The sequence below is a fragment of the Muntiacus reevesi genome, chromosome 10 (genome assembly GCF_963930625.1).
Source record: "Muntiacus reevesi chromosome 10, mMunRee1.1, whole genome shotgun sequence".
In the NCBI taxonomy this organism is placed as follows: Eukaryota; Metazoa; Chordata; class Mammalia; order Artiodactyla; family Cervidae; genus Muntiacus; species Muntiacus reevesi.
In genome coordinates this window covers 7,177,201-7,198,715 of record NC_089258.1, presented here as the reverse complement: position 1 = coordinate 7,198,715, position 21,515 = coordinate 7,177,201, and the positions used below count along the sequence as shown (strand labels likewise).

Genomic DNA, 21,515 nt, shown 5'->3' with positions numbered 1-21,515 from the left:
GACCCCCTAAAGGCTACACGCTCCTGAGCCGTGGCGCAGAGTCCTCAGGAACCCCTGGTATGGAGAGGAGAGCGGGGCAGGAGCTGGAGGAACACAGGTGGCAGCTGGCAGGTGAGAGGCGCAGCCCAGAGCTGAGCTCGTACCCCCCCACTTCCATCCCCACCCTGGGAGCCCTCGCTGACTCAGTCATCTTGAATCCCCACATCACTTCTAACCCCAAACTGGCTATCTCTTGCTTCTCCTAGGCAGGTTCTGCACCCCACTGTTTGTCTTTGTTATTGAAAAGATGACTTCAAAACCTGACAATAACGTCACACAAGGATGCAAATCTATTATATCGCTTTGCCCCATGATTATTCTCCCTAGAAGATGCTAGAAAATGAGCTTTAAAAGGAAAAGTTTGTTTCTGTTGGTTTTGATTGTGACTTAATCCCAGAACTTAGGACACTGCCTGGAGGCCCACAGGAAGAGTTCCATCAGTTTGCTGCACGAGTGAGTGAATGAGTGAGGGGATGAATATTCACGAGTGAGTGAATGAATGAGGGGATGAATATTACCATCCCCCAACGTCGCTGCACATAGTGTCACCCACATGGCCCCATATCTGAGCGGGATGGCGTTGGACTGAAGAATTCACCTGTTCACCCCAGGGCTTTGAGCTGGATCATAGAAAAAGCAAGAGAGTTCCAGAAAAACATCTACTTCTTTGTTGACTACACCAAAACCTTTGACTGCGTGGATCACAACAAACTGTGGAAAATTCTTAAAAGAGATGGGAATACCAGACCACCTTACCTGCCTCCTGAGAAACCTGTATACAGGTCAAGAAGCAACAGTTAGAACCCAACATGGAACAACGGACTGGTTCCAAATTGGGAAAGGAGTACGTCAAGGCTGTATATTTTCACCTGCTTATTTAAATTATATGCAGAATATATTATGCAAAATGCTGGGCTGGATGAAGCACAAGCTGGAATCAAGATTGCGGAGAGAAATATCAATAACCTCAGTTATGCAGATGACATCACCCTTATGGCAGAAAGTGAAGAACTAAAGAGCCTCTTGATGAAAGTGAAAGAGTTGGCTTAAAACTGAACATTCAAAAAATGAAGATCATGGCATCCAGTTCTATCACTTGATGGCAAATAGATGGGGAAACAATGGAAACAGTGACAGACTGTTTTCTTGGGCTACAAAATCACTGCAGGTGGTGACTGCAGCCGTGAAATTAAAAGACGCTTGCTCCTTGAAAGAAAAGCTATGACCAACCTAGACAGAATATTAAAAAGCAGAGACATTACTTTGCCAACAAAGGTCCATCTAGTCAAAGCTGTGGTTTTTCCAGTAGTCATGTATGGGTCTGAGAACTGGACCATAAAGAGAGTTGAGCACTGAAGAACTGATGCTTTTGAACTGTGGGGTTGGAGAAGACTCTTAAGAGTCCCTTGGACTGCAAGGAGATCAAATCAGTCAATCCTAAAGGAATTCAGTCCTGAACATTAATTGGAAGGACTGATGCTGTAAATGAAACTGATACTTTGGCCACCTGATGTGAAGAACTAACTCACTGGAAAAGACCCTGATGCTGGGAAAGATGGAAAGCAGGAGAAGAGGATGGCAGAGGATGAGATGGTTGGATGGCTCAATGGACTCAATGGACATGAGTTTGAGCAAGCTGCAGGAGATGGTGATGGATAGGGAAGCCTGGTGTGCTACAGTCCATGGGGTCACAAAGAGCTGGACACAACTGAGCAACTGAACTGAACTGAACTCTGTCTCCTCCAGAGGATTATATCCCCCATGATGGGAACCTCCCTTCAGGGAAGGGGACAAAGCCAGGTGGAGAAGGGACCAGCGCCAAAGTCAGACAGAAGACTGGACTTGGCAGCTTGGAGGTGTCAGGGACCAGGGCAGTGCCACTCACTTGGGCTGGAAGGCCTGGGACCCCAGGATTGTCCTAGTGCTGCCAGAACCCAGTCTCTCCTGCTAGGCTGGGTGCCACCAAATGGAAATGCCAGAGAACAAGTGAGCGGCAAGCAGGTAAGTGATTTCCTGCACCCACAGGGATGCGGGCTACTGAGTTACAGGCAGACACCCCTGATTTCAGATTGCCTTTTCCTAGCAATCCTGGGTGGGACCTCTGGCTGTTGTACTTTTAGAGGAGGACATGGGTCCCAAGAAGGTGCTCAAGCCCACCTAAGTGGGACCAAAGCCAGGCCTTCAACCCTGGTCTGTGCGTGACCCCACCTTCTCCAGGCCCCTCCCCAGCCCCACCTGTGGACACAGTTGATGCTCTCCAGGTAGGCCATGGCCTTGCAGATCTGCAGTGCGTACAGGACAAGAGTGAGCACCTTCAGGATGTTCTTGTTTCGCTCCAGGTAGTGGCCCAGCTGCAGGAAAGGGAAGGTGCCCTGAGGATTGGCCCGGCCTGGGCGTGGTGGAGCTGGGGGTGGGGGAGGGCACACCCAGGATGGCAGCAGAAACTGGCAACTTCCTCTCCAAACAGCCTTGGGGCTGTTTCAGCCGGGAGTTAAGGGCCCCTGGCTCTGAATGCATCCTCCCTGGCCACCCCCTCCCCAGGTGTTGCTCCACTGCAGTCCAGCTATCATCACAGGGGTCCTCCTTGGCCCTCCAGCTCACCTCCCCATAGGGGTACAGTTCCATGATGATCCAGGTGGGCTCCTCTTCGATGATGCCGATCAGCTTCACGATGTGTGGGTGGTCCAGGTTCCTCATGATCACTGCAAGTGGGAGTGAGAAGGTTAGGGTTAGGAGTTAGGTTTAGGGTTAGGGGTTGGAATTAGGTTTAGGGGTTAGGGTTAGCATTTAGGGTTATGGTTAGGGATTAGGGTTAGGTTTGGGCTAGTGTTTAGATTTAGGGTTAGGGTAGAGTTAACTGTTAGGGTTCTGGTTAGGTGTTATGGTTAGCGGTTAGGTATTAGGGTTAGGGTGAAGGGTTTGGTTTAGGGGTTAGGGACTAGGGGTTAGGGGTTAAGGATAGGTGCTCCAGTGCCTCCAAAGTCCAAAGCAAGAATCAAACTCTGCTGGCTGGACCCAAAGCCAGAGGTGCAACCTGTTCCCCCTGTGCATGTCAGCTCTGTCCACCGTCTCCCCGACCTCCACTGCAGATGCTTCGACCCCTTTCCACCTCCCGGTCTGCATAGTCTTGGGCTTTTTTCCAGCCCCCATGCTGGTGTCTCCACAGGGACACCTACCTGCCTCACTCATGAACTTCTCCTTGTTATCCAGAGTGCAGTCTTTCTTACAGGTCTTCACAGCCACGTTGATCACCTCCCCTTTCTGCAATGACAGTGTGTCCAGGATCCTCAGTCCTACCCAGAGCTCCCCACCCCGGCGTCCCCAGGAAAGAGGCGACGTCTGGGTCTCTGCAAAGCCTGCACTTCCTATCTCTTCCCCTCCTCTCCTCCATATCCCCTTCCTCCTGATCAGGGTACATTTGGACTGGAGGAACATTGAAGATCAGATCCCTTGAGGCGCTGGCTGTCCAGGTGAGGACACGGAGGCTGGGGGTCCAAGTGACCTGCCCAAAGTTAGCGGGTGTGTGCAGGTCACATGCAAGGCCATCATCGGACATGGCATCCAAGTCTTTTTCTCTTTATTGTTGGTTTTTACAATTTTGCCTTTTCCCCAGGCCTGGTTGAAGAAGAAACACAAAGGCAGACTTGTCTATCCCCATTGGCGGCCTTGGAGCCCACCTTCCCTTTCTCACAAAGGCTTCACATGGAGTTTCCCCCTTCACGTTCTCCCACAAGCGTCAGTCCCCACTGCTGGGCCCTGTCCCATGCCCCATAGCTGTTGCGTCTCTTCCGATGCCTGCTATTGCTGCCTTCCTGGGAAATGACTCTTGTTTTCATCACTCCCTGTGTATTTCATAAACGCTGCAAAGGCCAAATGCATGAAGCTCCATGCACCACGGCACACCCTCCCCCAGCACTAGAGTATCTGAGCTCCTTTCTCTGTCTACCGAAGAGCAGAACTTGGGTATCACCAACTCACGTGATTTGTGTAGACACCTTCATAGACCTCCCCAAAAAAGCCTTCACCGAGAATACGATTCAGGACCACATCTTCCCGGGCGATGCCATACTGTGGGCCTGCACAGGTGATAAAGCAGACAGTCCTGGGGCACAGAAACTGGTTGGCACCCCCAGGGAATCCAAGAATCTACGTCCCTGGGGATGCTGAGTGCCCACATCCCTGGGATTCTGGGTATCCAGAGGCTCTAACACTGGGCTCCGCCCCCTCCTGCCCAGGTGTGACCAGACCTCCCCCACCAACACCTCGGCCAGGAAGCAGGGGCTAGGCTGGGAAAGGGAGTCTAGACGGTTCCATTGTCTCAGACTTGGGAAAGCTGAGTCCCATGTCCACGCACTTAGCACACCCCTCCGCCACAGACACACCAAAGGTCAATGGTGACGGGATAAAAACCATGATCTCTGCTTTCAAATCACAGGTGCCTCACTCAGCTGTGTCCCTGGCTGAGACACATGTGGAAGACGATACAGGAAGGAAAGAAAGTCCCCCTGTGATGTCATATGTGTCCCCAGATGTCACTTCCCACGGCCCTGGTGATGGTTGACATGGGGTGGGGGGCGGTCAGGGATCTACCTCCTGATCTTCGCAGGGTCTCGTCGGGGATCTCAGCATAGATGTCTGATTCTGAAATGACAGGAGGACACCCCATGGGCAAGATGCCTTGTGTCGGGGGGGCACCACCAGGAACCAAGTGTGAGACCCCCTCCTGCACTGCCCACCACAGGTCAGTGGAACTACGCTGACATCACTGGGAGGGGCGTGGGGAGGAGCCGGGGGAGAACGGGTTTCCATCCCAGGTATCTGGGTGGCCACAGGGCCCAGGGTCCTCGGCCTGAATTCCTCCTTGCTGCTGCCTGGCTATTATTTAGGGCAAGTTGGTTCATCCTTTAATCTGCTTTCCTTTCCGTGAAATGACTATTTCTGGGGAATGTAAATATTAAAGAAAACAATACCGATTATGTATTTAACACTGTTATGAGCTGAACGCTTGTGTCCCCTCAAATGCATATGTTGAAACCCTGACCCCAGGAGTGGTGGTGGTGTTGGAAGGGGTCTTTGGGAGGTGATTAGGGTTAGATGAGGTCATGAGGGTGAGGCCCCCACAGTGGGATGAGTGTTCTTAGAAGAAGAGAGACCAGAGTTCTCCATCTGTCCAGCACATGAGGACACAGAGAAGGTGGCCGTCTGCAAGCCGGGAAGAGAGCCCTCACCAGGGCCCCAGCACACTGGCACCCTGATCTTGGACTTCCACCTCCAGAGCTGTCAGAAATCAATGTCTGTAGTTTAAGCCCCCCAGTCTGTGGCTTTTTATGAAGCCTGAGCTGACCAAGACAAACATGGTGGCCGTACTAGCTGCCTAATACATGCTCGCGCTCACACTCAGTTTAGCAGTCGTGTCCAACTCTTTTCAACCCCACGGACTGTAGCCCGCCAGGCTCCCCTGCCCATGGGATTCTCCAGGCAAGAATATTGGAGTGGATTGCAGTTTCCTTCTCCAGTGATCTTCCCAACCCAGTGATTGAACCTAAGTGTCTTGTGTCTCTTGCATCGGCAGGTCAGTTCTTTACCACTGAGACCCAAGGGAAGCCCCGCCCAATACATGTTAGCTATTATGATATTTTTAGCTGTCACTGAGCAGTCATAGGGGAAGTTCATTTTTCTGTAACTTTGAGGGAATCCTTCGGGATGCCACAAGAGCAGGCGGAAGGGAGGCTCTGGGTGTGGGCAGAGGACAGCAGGTGGGCAGGCTTACCTATGCTGCAGCTTTCTGAAAGGTGGGGCCGCCGAGCCTCCAGGTTTCTACAGGAGGAGAGGACAGGGCAGGAGCCCAGTGAGCTCAGAGCCTGGCACTGCCCACCCAGGGCAGCCTCATCCCCCCCTCTCCCTCCCACCCTGCCTGTTCTGATGGCGCTAAGCCAGGAGCATGGCCCAGGCCACCAGGAGACAGGAGGCAGGTTTGCTTGCTAAGTCGTTTCAGCCGTGTCCGATTCTGCGACCCTATGGACTGTAGCCCGCCAGGCTCCTCTGCCCATGGGATTCTCCAGGCAAGAGTACTGGAGTGGGTTGCCATGCCCTTCTCCAGGGGATCTTTCCCACCCAGGGATTGAACCCATGTCTCTTACACTGGCAGGTAGGTTCTTTACCACTGCCCACCTAAGGGGACAGCAGCAATCCCCCCCATCTCCCCCGCCCAAGATGGTGCCAGGAGGCTTTAGGGCAACAGGAATAAACCCGCACGAATTTACTGGGAGAAATTTACTGGTGAAAAATAACCACTTGTGAAATGCTGGAATTCCAGCATTTTCTCCTGGGGGCCAGAAACTGGAAACTGTGGCGGGGGAGGCCCCCCGTTCGGTCTGCCTTCATAAGGAAGACCCCGGTTGAGTGCGGGGCCGGTTCTCTGCCTCGCGGTTGGTTGTACTCACAGCGTGGGGATCTGGGGCAGACTGTTCCGCTTCTCAGCATCTGGGGAGAGGAGAGGAAGAAGGGGAGCTGGAACCAGGGCCTCAGGGTCCGGGATGGATGACGGACCTCATTGCTTCTACCAGCCGACACGCGGGAGACCCCTCCCGCCACTCTATGGCCCCTGAGAGTCGGAGTGGAAGCTGGATAGGCAGTTGCCTTGAACTGGAATCCTTTTAGCAGAAGAAACTCTCAGACTTCCTCTGCCACTGTCACAAGTCCCAGCCTGACCCTTGCTTTCTGATTCCATCCCCAAACAGGACGGACCAGCCATGTTCTGGGAACAGCTTTGATCTTCCCAGGGCGACAAACATCTCTCCATCAGAATTTGCCCCCCGCACCCCGTGCCACCCTCGGTCAGCGGGGCCAGGGCTTTAGCCAAGGATCTGGGATGGGGTCACAGGGAGTGTCCGGCAGGGCTGGGTGAGCCCCTTGCCACACTTCCAAAGGCTCTTCATTCACATATCCGCCAATGGTTCAGCTTCTCCTGCTCCTCCCCGGAGGCTTGGCTCGGCAGGCTCGGCCACCCACTGCCTGCTGGGCCAGGTTACCTTCGAGTGGAAACACACCTTTCTTGGCTCGAATGATGAGAGAGCCGTTGTGCTCTCCTTGCAGCCGGCAGTAACCATCTACGAGGTCAGCCATGTTCTCGGCCTCTGCCAGAGAGGAGGTTTTGATGGACAAGGACTGCAGGGAAGAGACCAGCCAAGGGTGAGACCCCAGAGCCTTGGCTAGAGTCAACCCCACGGGACTGCAGGACTCCTAACCAGGGCCTGCCTGGACTCCACCAGCTCGTCTGGGGCTCGGCTTGCATTCACCATTGCCACCAGGGGGCGCTCTCGTCACCCTGCCCAACTGACCTTACATTCCAGGAAGGGAATTCCTTTTTCTAGCCACTGAGTGTATAGCACATGCCTTGTATGCTTGAGCAGAAATGGAGAGAAGGGAAGAGGGAGGGAGTGGGGCAGAGCACACGTGGGTGAAAGGACAGGCATACGACCTGTTTGTGGTCTGAGGTCTCTCTCATTCTCCCACCTACAACAAGCCCTGGGTCCCCAAGGCGTTGGTTCTGAGTCGCTGTTACTTGTTCACAGTTAGACCTCTGATCTGGACCTTGATTTCTGGTCATTTTACTCCGGCCCTCCCCCAAACTTCCTACAACGTATTTCTTGCAATTTTTAACAACAGTTTTCTTCCTGATGTACTTTTCCTTAGTTTGACATCATCCTGCTACCTGGTCTAAGAAATAGGTGCCCTTTACTTAACAAGATCTCAGCAGCCAGGGAAGCCCTAGCCAGGCTGACCTGAGCAGGCATGCCCAATGTTCTCAGAGATGCTCACCTGGGGAGCGCCTTCGATGCCCAGCTGCAGTACCGCCTGGCCCTCCTCCAGAGGGAGGCACCTGATGGACTTGATCTGCTTGAACTCGGCCAGGCAGGTGGGCTGTGGGAAAGGAGGGGTTCCTTCAGACCATCCCATTCCTGGGATTGGGCCAGGAGGATTGATCAGTATGGGGTGGAGGTGGGTGGGGAGCGAGGAAGAACGAGGCATTGGAGTCTCTCAGCAGGGATGAAGACGGAATCAAAGACCATTCAGGTTAGAAGGATCATCTAGCCCAAGCCCCTTGCAGGAGGAAAAATGAGCCTGGAAAGAGTCAGGGTTTGCCCACAGTCATGCCAAGCTGGTGGTAGGGCCAGGGCTGGACCTGGTTCTTCTGACTCCCAGGGACATGATAGCCCCATATGCCATTGAAAAAGCAACTACTATTGCCAGAAGAGCGACAGCAGTATCGTTCTCTCTTCCCCTCCCCCACCTTAACCACACCTGTCTCCAGCCCCTCTGTGCCAGGGACAGTCCCAGGGATGTAGAGACCCACGCTCCCCATGCCGTTATCCCAAATAGCCTCCCCACAGCTGCTGATACCAAGAGCCTCTCTGCTGTCAGCAATGGGGCGGAAGAACTGATGGGACAGGCCAGGATGGGAGGCAGTCAAAAGGGGAAGCACGCTCTGCCTGGAGCTGGGTGGGGCCTGCCCCCTCCCTACCCCATCGCTCTCTACCTTTGCATCTTGACTTGTCAGCTGGCGGATGCCCTTAGGGCCGATGACCAGGTCCACAGTGATGTTCCATCCTTGCTGGAATCAAAGGAGACACAGGCTGTTGCCTCTGCTCTGCCCGCCCGTATTTCAGAGGCTCAAAAAGAGCTCACTAGCTCGACCCCACAAGCCATGTCTCCTGGGCCCTCCAGCTCCTTCCATCCTAACCTCCCACCATACAGATCACCCCACTCCCAACACTCTGCCAGCACCGCCCACCTCCTCCCAGAGTTGGAGCCAAGGTTTCAGCTCCCTTCCCCAAGCAAGTGGCTTAGCATTAGTTGCATTTTCAGATACACTGGGGGAGGTCCTGGTGCTACAGAACCTACAAGCAGCAGGTTGGAGGGTTGTCTCGACCCCTACTCCCACCCTGAGTTGCCCTCGTGGCCTGCTCTCCTGAGAGGCTTGGGATTTGGGTCAGGGGGAGAAAGAAGAGAGAGCGGCGTTACAATGAGTTCACAGCGATAGGTCTCCTGGTCAATGTTGGCAAAGCCTGCGAGGGTGTTGAAGAACTTCATGACGCACTCCTCCTCCCGGAGCGAGGCGTACTGCTGGAACGTCTGCTGGATCATCTTCCGGAACTGCTTGGGCTGGGCGAGAGGGTCAGGGGTGAGCGGGGCCCGATTCCTTCCCTTAGGATCTCACCGCAGGCCTGCGCGCTGCTGTAGGCCAGTCCTTAGGCCTCTGTAGACCGTGAGGGCAATGGTGATCTCTTACACCTGTGGTCTCAAGGGAGCTCACCATGGCCCTGGGAGGGAGGCAGGGGTGGTAGCATCCCCGGTGTTCAGGTCATAGAGCTAACTGGCCTCTGATGTGGAACTAGAGCAGGGTTGCTTGATTCCGGGACACAGACAGGCCCATGGAACGCATGGAGCAGTCCCAGGTCCAGATGGCCTAAGGCAGCGCAGACACCCTGGCTTCCCCAAGGGTCCCCAGCTCTATCCCTTACAGATCTAATCCTTGGGGGACATAAGGGAGACACGAAGGGAGTCTTTCTGGGCTCTTCATCCACTGGTTTCCTCACCTTTAAGTTCTCCTGCATTTGCTTTGGGAAAAAAAGGTCCAGACCCACTTCTTTCCTGAAAGTAAGGGGGAAAAAGCAGCATTTGAATCCCCTTTGGTGGCTCAAATGGTAAAGAACTGCCTGCATTGCGGGAGACCCAGGTTTGATCCCGAGGTCAGGAAGATCCCTTGGAAAAGGGAATGGTAACTCACTCCAGTATTCTTGCCTGGAGAATTCCATGGACACAGGAGCCTGGTGGGCTACCGTCCATGGGGTTGCAAAGAACTGGACAAGACTGAGTGACTAATACTTTCTGTATCCGCAGCTCAGGACTTCGGGCCACTCAGGGAAAGGTGAGCACAGCAGGGAGGTGGCTCTCGCCTGGCTCTGGTCTGGGGGGTGGGGGTGTGTGTGGGAGGCGAGCAAAAGGAGCAGGAGGAGGAGGGGAGGAGAGGCTGCGGCCAGGCCCAGAACTTACTCCAGGAGCTCGAAGTTGGACTTTTTGTCGAGTGCGTTGTGGGGCATGTCCTTGAAGAACCGCCTGCAGAGAGAAGCCATGGGGAACGGGGCCATCAGAGCTGGGCCACCCAACGCCCACATGTTGGCCCAGAAGCACCCTCCCCTGCCGGATGTGGGAATGACTGGGAGGGAGAACGGAAGGAGAGGCGAAACATTCAGTATTTAGAAAACTATGAATTTTAGAAAACCCACAAATTTCCTTCCTAGGAAAGACTCCAGCTGTACTCTGGGGTGTCCACCTCTGGCTTATGCAGTTGGTGGGCAGAGGAGGAGGACAGAGGTTCTACCAGTGGTCTCTAAAAATAAATGACCCAAGGCAGCCAACACTCGACCTATAGCTGAGGAACACTGACACCCACCTTTGAGGTTCTGTGTTCCCTTTGTGACTTTCTTTCCCCTCATTTGCTACCTCTGAAAATCTACGTGTATGCATGCAAATAATTATAAAATATAGTACACATAAACACTTTAGCATTTATGAGGCAGAAGAAGAAAATAAAACAAATCCATAATACTACCACCTGGGGTGACATCTATTAAATTTTTTTTTAAAATCTTAATGTCACAGATTTTTCTCTATGTGACTTTGTTTTTTTTTCCATTCATTTTTATCAGTTGGAGGCTAACTACTTTACAACATTGTAGTGGTTTTTGCCATACATTGACATGAATCAGCCATGGATTTACATGTGCTATTAAATTTTTATACATATCCTTTAAGTATGATTTTCCCTTAAAATGTATGTCTTCATGGAGATTTTAATGTATTACTTATTTATAATAATTGTTTACGTGGAGACAATACTATTTGTCTTATCTTCCCTTCCCTGTTTGGATCATTGTGTCTAGTAATTTCTTCAACTTTTGCAGACATTGTCCCACTCATGATCATACATTAGTAACTCAGTGTTACTCTAACCCAGGTGTCCTTGTGCACATCAGGGAATAGTTTTATGCTGCTGATACCATAAGCAGAGAAGGGCAAGTAACTTATGATTCATAAGCAATAAATTTACAAAATTCACAGTGTTTAGAAAAGAGTATGGTTAGACCTTCATCTCACACTTTATTATAAATATTTATCCTAGATAGATTAAAGCGAAAATGTTAATAATGAAATTATTTTAAAACTAGAAGAAAAGCTAGGGAAATATTCCCAAATCATGGAACTGAGAAGAATATCTAAAGCATGAAATCATAGAAGAGATCTACAATAAAAACTTAAAACATATAGTGCTATGTCCTTAACAATTTTTAATAAACTATTTTTGAGCATATTGTAAATATAGATAAGTAGTAATAATTATGGTCTCAGTTTTAGAGGAAAAAAATGCATTGGAAAAAACCTGACTTGGAGCTACTCTGCTAATGGAGGTTATCTCTGGTTAATGGAATTTCAAATGATTTTAGTCATTTTTTCTCCTTCCCTACATGTTCCAAATACTCCACACTGTACAAGGCAGCATGGCCATCTGCAACACCCCCTGGGTTAGGTGAGCTGCAAAATGTACTTCCAGGTAACTGACCATATTGGCATGCTGCATGCAGTTAAGTAACGTTACAAAATAAATGTCAGCTCGTGTCTACCGGCAAAGAGGTCTTTAGATCTTTCACGGTTACCCAATCATTCAAATTCATACTGTGCCCTCACTGTGTGCCAGGAGAAGGTGGCACCAACCCTGAGTTCAAAGATTTGATGGATTTCAGACGAGGGCATGTGAACCACTCAGCATCTGACAGAGTGAGGCATACACACGGCCTTATGGCCAATCCATGCAGGGAGGGGTAGGTGGGGTGGACCTGGGGAATGGAAGGCTTCGAGATGGAGAGACCCTTGAGTGGGCACTGAAGGAAGAGCCCAGGGCCACACTGCCTGTTGTCAAGGTGTGCGTCACAGGCGTGCTCCGAGGTTTTCTATGAATGTTGAGGGAAAGCGAACAAGCTTGGGGGCTTCCTTGGGGGCTCAGTGGTGAAGAATCTGTCTGCAGCGCAGGAGGTTCAGGTTCAATCCCTGGGTTGGGAAGATCTCCTGGAGGAGGAAATGGCAACCCATTCCAGTATTCTTGCCTAGAGAATCCTACGGACATTGGAGCCTGGTGGGCTACAGTCCGTGGGGTCGAAGAGTCAGACACGACTGAGTGTCTGAGCTGGATGATTTACTAACTGTGTACACATCTATTAGCATCTACTGGAGTGGGGGATGGCAGGTAGATGGAAGAAGCCGGAGCCTGGAGGCAAGAGCAGTGGCAGCCAAAGGCAGACGGGGGACAGCGACCAGAGAGAGAGCTGGCGCCTCTCTTCCCAGGGCCAGACAGTGAGCACCTCGGGGCTTTACCGTCTGCCGGCCACCACTTGTCCCCTTCCGGCTCTCGCATTCCCGCCCTGGAGGAGAGTCCGAGCTGGCAGAGAGCCCAGTGGAGGAGGGAAGGAGCAGGCACTCTCCCTGGAGTGGCCTGGAGGCCACCTACCTGAGCTCCAGGCAGCCCAGCTGCAGGGCCATCCCTTCGCTGACCTTGCTGGCATATCGCTGCATGTAGTCGTTCCGGAGCTGGCAGGGAGAAAGGCCACGGTTCAGACTCCCGCCCTCGCTCCCATTTCCCTAAGATGAGCAGAGGCCCCAGGAGGTGGAGGGGGCTTTGAACACCATCCTGCCGCCCTGAGTGGTCTCTCGTCCCTCCCCCGACAAATGCACAACCGCGTGGCAGGAGGGGGAGGTGCACCCACAGGCCGATCGAGTTTTTGAAGCACTTTCCTAGCACATTTTTTTCAAGGGTCCACAAGGCAGGAAGTTCAGGTTCCCCTCTCCCACCCCTCACTTTGGAGATAAAGAAACTGGGAAATGGGGGGGGGGGGGGGGAGGTAGTCATTTATTCTGACTTCCCAATGGCTCAGCGGTAAAAGAATCCTGCATTGCAGCAGACACAGATGAGGGTTTGACCCTGGGGTTGGGAAGATCCCCTGGAGGAGGGCATGGCAACCCACTCCAGTATTCGAGCCTGGAGGGGCGAGAGGAGCCTGGCAGACTGCAGTCCTTGGGTTTGCAAAGAGGTGGACACGACTGAGCGACTGAGCACACTTGCACGCAGTAATTTACCCACAGCCTTGTTGGTAAGTAGTGACGGATGTCAAGATACAAGAAAAGTCCGGCTTGGCCAGTAGAGGACCAGGAGGGAGATGGAGGCTGGGGCAAAGGCCAGACAGAAAACAGCTGTGGCGGCTCTCGTGCACGTGGTGCTTATTCCCCGCCACGTCTCGTGCTGGGCACCTCAGGGGCACTGCAGCCAGGAGTGTGGTGAGCTCCAAACAGCTCACGGAAGTCAGCCCTTAAGTTTTCCAAAATTTTGTGAGCTGCTTGACATATCAGTCTTTTGAAATGAGGCCAAGATGGGAGAATTTGATTTAGTTTAGTTGCTAAGTTGTGTTTGACTCTTGTGACCCCACAGACTGTAGCCCATCAGGTTCCCCTGTCCATGGGATTTCCCAAGTAAGAATACTGGAGTGGATTGCCATTTCCTTTTACAGGGGATCTTCTGGACCCTGGGATCAGACCCAGATCTCCTGCATTGCAGGTGGATTCATTACCGCCTGAGCTACCAGGGGTTATTTACAAACACGGAAATTGGTAAGCACCACAAATCAGAGAGCTGGTTTACCAGTACACTGCTAGTACTATCGTTAGGTCTTCACGGCAGCCCAGTAATGTACGTATTCTTCTTATCACCCCCTTTTTATAGAAGAGGAAACAAGCTCATGCAGGTAAATTAGGTCCCCAGGGGTTTCAGGCTGGAATGTGGCAAAACGGGGCTAGAAACCAGGTGTGTCAGATAGCCGAGCTGTGTGCTAGGATTGCTTCCCTTCTCTTTGGATTTGCTCTGCCTGCTTCCCCAGCCAGGTCTTCTGGGTAGTAAATAGCCACCAGGAAAATCCAAGAGGCCCTGTGCCTGTGGGGAGGGGTCATTCTGCCCTCAGGTGTGAGGGAAGCAGGTTTGGATAGCTGACCAGGGACCAAGGAATGTCCCCAAGAGAAGTTTCCTGGAATGGGACCTTCAAAATGCAAGCCTTGTCTTTCCATCTCCCCAGGAGAGGATGGTCATAGGACCCAGGGGACCGGAAGATAAAATGCTTTTACCTGTTGGTAAAAATAAAGCAGCGTGGTCCTGTCTTCTTTCAGGCTCTCCATGAAGTCTTCTGGCAGGTAGCGGATTTGAAGGTCATACCTGGGACAAGAAGTTCAATTTCTCTGGTTGACAGAGGGAAGCTGGTCCTACCAGGGGCTGCCCGCTCCTCATTTTCCTCTCCCCCATTCCAGAACCTGCGGCTCCCCTCTTACCTCCACTCGGCTTCCACATGCAGACACTCATACTTGTCCTGCACCTCCCCCACTGTCATCAGCGGGTGCAGCCAGTGGATCTCGTCTGACTTCATGTGCTTCAGCCTCAGCCCATAGCAGTCAGCCAGCTGGATGTTGGGCCCGATCCGCCCGCTCAGCAGGATGGAGGCGATGACATCCTACAGAGGAGAACAGAGGGGGCTTGACTCAGGGGTATGCCCTTCTGGGCTCCCACAGTCCTCACAGAGCCCCTGGAGGTGTCATTCTCTAGGGTGGGATTCTGACTTAAATGCTTTATTCGTCTCTGATTCACCATCACTTAGTGTAAGGCTTGGTACACAAGAGGCTCTGTGTGATGAACGAACAAGTTTGCAAAATCAGACAGGGATGGAGGAACTGAGAGGAGAAGCAAAGGAGAAAATGCAGTGAGCAAAGAGCATGGATTCCATGCTTATGCATTTCATTCCAACCCAACCAAGCCATCACTACCGAGTACTGACCATGTAAGAAGCAACCTCTGAATGGCTTCCAATTCAGCCAGCATTACTAAGCCTCTGCAGCAGGCATTTCTGGGAACTGTGCATACATTACTTCACTGAATCTATGCAACACAGGGAGCAGGTGTTACATCCCCATTTGGCCAATGGGGAAACTTATGGAGATCACAGGGGCTTCCCTGATAGCTCAGTTGGTAAAGAATCCACCTGCAATGCAGGAGACCCAGGTTCAATGCCCGGGTGGGGAAGATCCGCTGGAGAAGGGATAGGCTACCCAGTCCAGTATTCTTGGGCTTCCCTTGTGGCTCAGCTGGTAAAGAATCTGCCTGCAATGCGGGAGAGCTGGGTTCGATCCCTGGGTTGGGAAGATCCCCCAGAGAAAGGAAAGGCTACCCACTCCAGTATTCTGGCCTGGAGAATTCCATGTACTATATAGTCCATGGGGTTGCAAAGAGTCAGACACAACTGGGAGACTTTCACTTCACTTCACTTTAATGGAGATCACATAGCTCATGGCATTAAGCTGGAATATGGACTCCGAACCCTGGACTCTGAGGACTAGTACTAGATCAAGTTGCTTCATGGAAATGTAGACTGGGTAAGATAGAAGGGAAGGACTCATATTAGGGATTAAGTGGCACCATTTCTGCACAACAAGCATGGCCACCAGAAACAGAGTACTGACAAAAAATTAGGTGCCCTCTGTATTCCTGCTTTCTTGATCAGAAGCCAGCCCACCCCACAGCCTGATGCCATAGCTTCCTGGCCTGGAGCCTGAGTTGGATTAAGAGGCCCATTGACAGCAGTCTGGAAAACCACCATCTATAAAGTCCTGTCTAGTTCTGAAATCACATTGGTTCCACTTTAATTCAGGTTTCTCATGGAGTTCCACACATCATTGGTTAATCAAGCCCACTCCTGATGGAGTAAAAAGTACTCTAAAGGCAAATGAAAAAACTCACAAGCACTAACCAATCTCTGCTGAGTATCTTTGTAGTACATGCCACCCAGTCTGAGACCCCTGTGAATACTGAAAACTTCAAATATATAAGAAGGTAGAAGTCAGTAGATTGGTATACTAAATCCCCATGTATACCCCACCCATCTTCAACAGTTACTAACATTTTGCCATTTTTACTTCTTCTATAACACCACCATCTATTACTTAACCACCACTCAACTATCGTCAATTTTTACAGTTCTTCTTTCACAGTGAAATTCATATTAATTTAAAGACACAAAGTTTAGCTGCATAGTTTGACACATGAACACACCTGTGCAACCCACATACCAATTAAGATATTTCCAGATCTCCAGAAAGTTCCCTCATATCCCTTTTTAGTCAACTTTCATGGCATATTCCTACTTCCGGTTCTAGGCAAAATTTTTTCCTCCCACTTTTACTTAGTTTTGCCTTTTGTTGAACTTCATATAATTGGAGTCATTTCGTATATATTATTCATCCTCCTGTTGCTAAATACCTGGGCTATTTCTCATTTTTGGCTATTGTAAATAAAATTACTATGAGCATGAATGTATAAGTCTTTTTGAGTATGTGTGTTGTCATTTCCTCTGGAAAAATACCTAGGAGAGAAATGACTGGGTCAAAGGTAGATGAACCTTATAAGTGATCGCCATGATGATTCCATTTTATATATATATTATGATATATGAAATGTCCATCACACTACATCCTCTCCAACTTTTGGTGTTATAAATGTTTTTAACATTAGACATTTTAGTGAGTATGCATAGTATCCCATTGTGCTTTTAATTTGCACTTCCCTGAAGACTAACAATATTGAGTACTCTTCCATCTGCTTATAACCATTGATATATCTTCCTTTGTGAGGTACTCATTCAAATTCGTTGTCCATTGTGTGTGTGTGTTTATTGATTGTAGGAGGTCCTTATACAATCTAGATAAAAGTACTTTGCATATGTCTTATGAATATTTTCTCTAGATCTGTACTGTGAAAGAAAGTGAAAGTGAAAATCACTCAGTCATGTCCGACTCTGTGACCCCTTGAACTGTAGCCTGCAGGCTCCTCTGTCCATGAAGTTCTCTAGCTCAGAATACTGGAGTAGGTAGCCATTCCCTTCTCCAGGGGATCTTCCCAACCCAGGGATCAAACCCAGGACTCCCACATTGCAGGTGGATTCTTTACCATCTGAGCCACGAGGGATGCCCAAGAACACTGGATTGAGTAGCTTATCCCTTTCCCAGGGGGAAGGAGTAAGAATTCTTTCCCAGGAATTCCCAGGAATAAGGAATTCCAGACCCAGGAATCGAACCAGGGTCTCCTGCATTGCAGGTGGATTCTTTATCAGCGGCACCACCAGTGAAGCCCAGATCTGTACTGTGCCTAGTATTTATTTCCTTAACAGCATCTTTCAATAAAGTCTCATTTACCCAAATATTCTTTTATGGTCAGTGCTTTTTGCATCTTAAGGAATCTTTGCCTGTCTCCAAATCATGAATATATTCTCCTGTTTTCTTGTATAAACTTCATAGCTTTAGGATTTCCCTGGTGGTCCAGTGGCCAACGCAGGGGTCATGGGTTCGATCCCTGGTCTGGAAAGGTTCCATGTGCAGGGGGACACTAAACCTGTGTGCCACAACTATTGGAGTCCTCACTCCCTAGAGCCCATGCACAATGAGAGAAAACTGCAGACTGCAGCTGGAGAGGAATCCCTGCTCTCCAAAACCAGGAAAAGACCGCACGCAGCAACAAAGACTTGGTGCAGCCAAAAATTAATTGATTTTAAAAAGGTTAAAAAACAAAAACGTCATAGTTTTAGCTTTTACCTTTGTCTCTGTGATTGAGCTTGAGTTAACCTTTGTGTCTGGTGTGAAGTAGGGGTCAAATAAATTTTTTTTTATCATAAAGATCTATGGTTATTCAGCATTGGCTGTTGATTTTCATTTCCTAATCAAATTGTTTTGTTGTCTTTGTCAAAATCAACTGGCCATATAAATTCTGGGCTGTCAGTTCTGTTCTATTGATTTCTGCCTGCACTATGCCAGTGCTACTCTGTCTGCATTACTGTAGCTTTAGATAAGATCTTTAAAATTTTTACTTATTTATTTAACTTAGTTTGGTGTGCTGGGTCTTCATTGCTGCACGCTGGCTTTCTCTAGTTGCAGTGAGTGGGGGGTCCTCCCTAGGAGCAATACGTGGGCTTCTGTTTGTGGTGCCTTTTCCTAGTTTCAGAGTAGGAGCTGTGCTTCAGTAGTCACCATGTGCAGACTTAGTGGTGCCACGGCATGTGAGATCTTAGTTCCCAGACAAGGGATCGAACCTGTGTCCCCTGCATTGGCAGGCAGACCAGAGAACCAGTGAACCACCGAACCACCATTCTTAACCAGTGAACATCCAGGGACGTCCCTAGAGGAGATCTTGAAGTCAAACAGCATAAGGCTTCCGCCATTTCCTCCCGAAGATTATTGTGCTATTCTGGGTCTCTGCATCTCCATATACATTTTTGAATCAGTTTGTCACTTTCTATTTAAAATATCTGCTGAATTATGATTGAGATTGTGTTACATCTACAGCTTAGCTAGGGAGAACTGGCATCCTCACAGCACGGAGTCTTCCAATTCTCACACATGGTGTATCTCTCCACTTATTTTGACTGTCTTTCATGTTTGCCAGCAGTAATTTATAGTTCCCAGTGTATAGGTTTTATAGGTCTTTTGTTAAATTTATTCCTAATTTTAACAATTAGGACTGATGCTGAAACTCCAATACTCTGGCCACCTGATGTAAAGAGCTGACTCATTGGAAAAGACCCTGATGCTGGGAAAGATTGAGGGCAGGAGGAGAAGGGGAAGACAGAGGATGAGATGGTTGGATGGCATCACTGACTCAGTGAACACGAGTTTGAGCAAACCCCGGGAGATAGTGAAGGACAGGGAAGCCTGGTGTGCTGCAGTCCATGGGGTCACAAAGAGTCGGACATGACTTAGCAACCAAACACAACAACATGGTTTGAAAGAGAAAAGTCTGTTTACTGAGAGAACCTAGGACCAACGACACCCTGATAGTCAATCGGATACCAAACACCCAGTCTTACTTTCCAAATACCCTTCTGTACTAAACAGATCTAGGATTCCTTGGAGAAATACTGATTCCCCGGCTGGGGCAAAGAAGGTATGAGACGAGCCTGGAATATCTTTTTGTGCTAGAGAAAAAGGAAGTGTTTAGAGAATGTTGGGGACACATAACAAGGAGCCAGTATCAGCTTAAAGGGACTGGGACAAGCCAAGTCTGGGAGAACATAAGCGTTAAAGTCTATCGTGGTGGAGTGTGTCCACAGAATAAAACAGAATCTAGGACAGATAAGTAAATAAATGGGGGAGAAGTGGATGCTTTCCTTTAGAGCAGAATACTAACTAGGAAATGTAGAAGAGAGGATGGAAATAGAGAATTACTGCCAACAAACCGAGTGTTGGTTAGTTCAGGCATGATTCATCCATGGAAGACAAGGCTGGAGGGCAGAGGATACTGACATGGTCTGAGTGTATCTCCGTTCAGACACTAATCAAACACAAAGGAAAACCTGGCAGACACAAACGACCAGGTCAACAAAGATAACTTCACCAGTGCTAGAACATGGTAAAGAGGATGTGCCTCCCACCTTGATACACTGAGATGGGTACAGGACACCATTTCTGCGCTAACTCTGCTCTGAGTTCATGATGAGTCTAGGCACGGACCTGGGTGAGTGGTCTCCTCTGAGACTGATAGATGGAATAAAGGGCTTAACTGTCTCAGACTGAGAAACTCTTTCAGATTGGAGGAGACCAGAGAGATATGACAATCAAATGCAATGTGTGTTCCTGGACCAGTCAGGAAAAATGGATATTTTAGGCACAGTTGGTGAAATTTGAATGGGTTCTATGGTTAGGGCTTCCCTGGTGGCTCAGTAGTACAGAATTCACCCGCCAACGCAGGAGACATGGGTTCCATCCCTGGGTCAGGAAGATCTTCTGGAAAAGGAAATAGCAACCCATTCTAGTATTCTTGCCTGGAGAATCCCATGGACAGAGGAGCCTGGTGGATTACATTCCATGGGGCCACAAAGAGTAGGACATGGCTTAGCAACTGAACAACAAATGGTTTAGATGGTAGTGGTGATTGTAGCAACGGTGATTTCCCACTTTAGATGGTCACAATTCTGTAGAAGAGTGTCCTTGTGTGGGAGAAATAAAGACTGAAGTCTTTTCAGTGATGGAGCAGTATTGCTGCAACTTGCTTTCAAATAACTCAGAGAGAAAATAAAGATAGTGGGCATAGTGTATGCATGCTTATGAAGAGATAGAGCCACTACATATGGAAAATGACACATTTAAACGATTGGGAAATCTGGGTGTAGGTGATATGGGTCTTCAGACACGTCTTTCAACTTCTTTATAAATTTTAAATAATTTCAAAATGAAGAGAGTCTCTGGTAAGGGAGATTCCCAGTCATATAAGAATTAAAGGCACCATATCAAATGGACTAATAGAATTTCTGCCCAGCTGGACAAGGGCCTTGCATCCAGCTTTTCTTCCACTCAGAGTTTCTGAGAGGAACCAAACTGTATCCACTCTTCGCTCTGTGGTTTGTAAAACTCTCCAGGGCATAACTGGTGCAAAATTTTTCCCCCTAGGTTTACCTCTAAAACACAACCAACTTCTATCATAGGGATGTTGGGAAAAGGTTAACTCTAGATCCTTATAGTGGAAATTCATTAAGAGACTTCATCCAACAGATTTTCATAGGAAGATGGATCTCAGTTTCAGATAAGGAAGGGTATGAAGTGTACTATTCGGTGGGCTGCCTGGTACTGAGCAGGCTTTTACCAGAAGGCATTCTTCCTAGAGGAGGAAACCTGAAGTTCCTGGGGGGAGTGAGCTTTACCAAATGGCTACTCCGCCCACCATCACCATCACTCCACTAGTTACTGACAGAAGGATGTTGTACATAAAAGAACTTGGCTTCTCTTTGTCCTTGCTTCTGGGAAGGGAGCCTCTGAACCCCTGAAATTTCCTACGTATCACTTAGAGTATCTTTATTGTTCCTGGTGGGTTCCTTGGACTGAGGTTTATGCTGGTGAAGTGATTCACAGTGGGCCCCTGAAAAGTCTCATGATGGGGGCTGGCCTTGTTGGAAAAACCAACCATGTCATTAGAGGTTTAGAGTTTTGAATCACATGATATTAGCCTGGCTGAGGAGGAGGAGGTGGAAGGTTGGAAGATCGAATCAAATAAATAAAGAAAATGTGATACATAAATACAATGGAATATTACTCAGACATTAAAAGGGATGGAATAATGCCATTTGCAGGAACATGGACAGACCTGGAGATTGTCATACTCAGAGAAGTAAGTCAGATAGAGAAACAGAAATATAATATGATATCCCTTATATACAGACTCTAAAAAGAAATGATATAAATGGATTTATTTATTTACAAAACAGAAATAGACTTGCAGATTTTAAAAATGAACTTGTGGTTGCCAAGAGGAAGGATGGGAGGATGGGACAGTTAGGGAGTTTGGGATG

The 21,515-nt window shown here is 49.3% G+C and overlaps 1 protein-coding gene across 4 annotated transcripts in view; it reads right to left on the bottom strand.

Moving 5' to 3' along the window:
* The window catches only part of PTK2B (protein tyrosine kinase 2 beta), a 135,187-nt gene that overhangs the window by 20,459 nt on the left and 93,213 nt on the right, over nucleotides 1-21,515 (bottom strand). For all 4 annotated transcript variants that reach the window (XM_065946666.1, XM_065946668.1, XM_065946669.1 and 1 more), the window contains 16 exons: nucleotides 14,467-14,645; nucleotides 14,266-14,353; nucleotides 12,605-12,684; nucleotides 10,096-10,158; nucleotides 9,639-9,693; nucleotides 9,064-9,204; nucleotides 8,579-8,653; nucleotides 7,861-7,962; nucleotides 7,089-7,206; nucleotides 6,483-6,522; nucleotides 5,810-5,856; nucleotides 4,630-4,680; nucleotides 4,018-4,115; nucleotides 3,216-3,300; nucleotides 2,641-2,741; nucleotides 2,275-2,390 (listed from right to left, as the gene is read on the bottom strand). In XM_065946666.1, coding sequence (XP_065802738.1) covers nucleotides 2,275-2,390; nucleotides 2,641-2,741; nucleotides 3,216-3,300; nucleotides 4,018-4,115; nucleotides 4,630-4,680; nucleotides 5,810-5,856; nucleotides 6,483-6,522; nucleotides 7,089-7,206; nucleotides 7,861-7,962; nucleotides 8,579-8,653; nucleotides 9,064-9,204; nucleotides 9,639-9,693; nucleotides 10,096-10,158; nucleotides 12,605-12,684; nucleotides 14,266-14,353; nucleotides 14,467-14,645 — 1,439 coding nt within the window. The remainder of the gene's footprint in view (nucleotides 1-2,274; nucleotides 2,391-2,640; nucleotides 2,742-3,215; nucleotides 3,301-4,017; nucleotides 4,116-4,629; nucleotides 4,681-5,809; nucleotides 5,857-6,482; nucleotides 6,523-7,088; nucleotides 7,207-7,860; nucleotides 7,963-8,578; nucleotides 8,654-9,063; nucleotides 9,205-9,638; nucleotides 9,694-10,095; nucleotides 10,159-12,604; nucleotides 12,685-14,265; nucleotides 14,354-14,466; nucleotides 14,646-21,515) is intronic.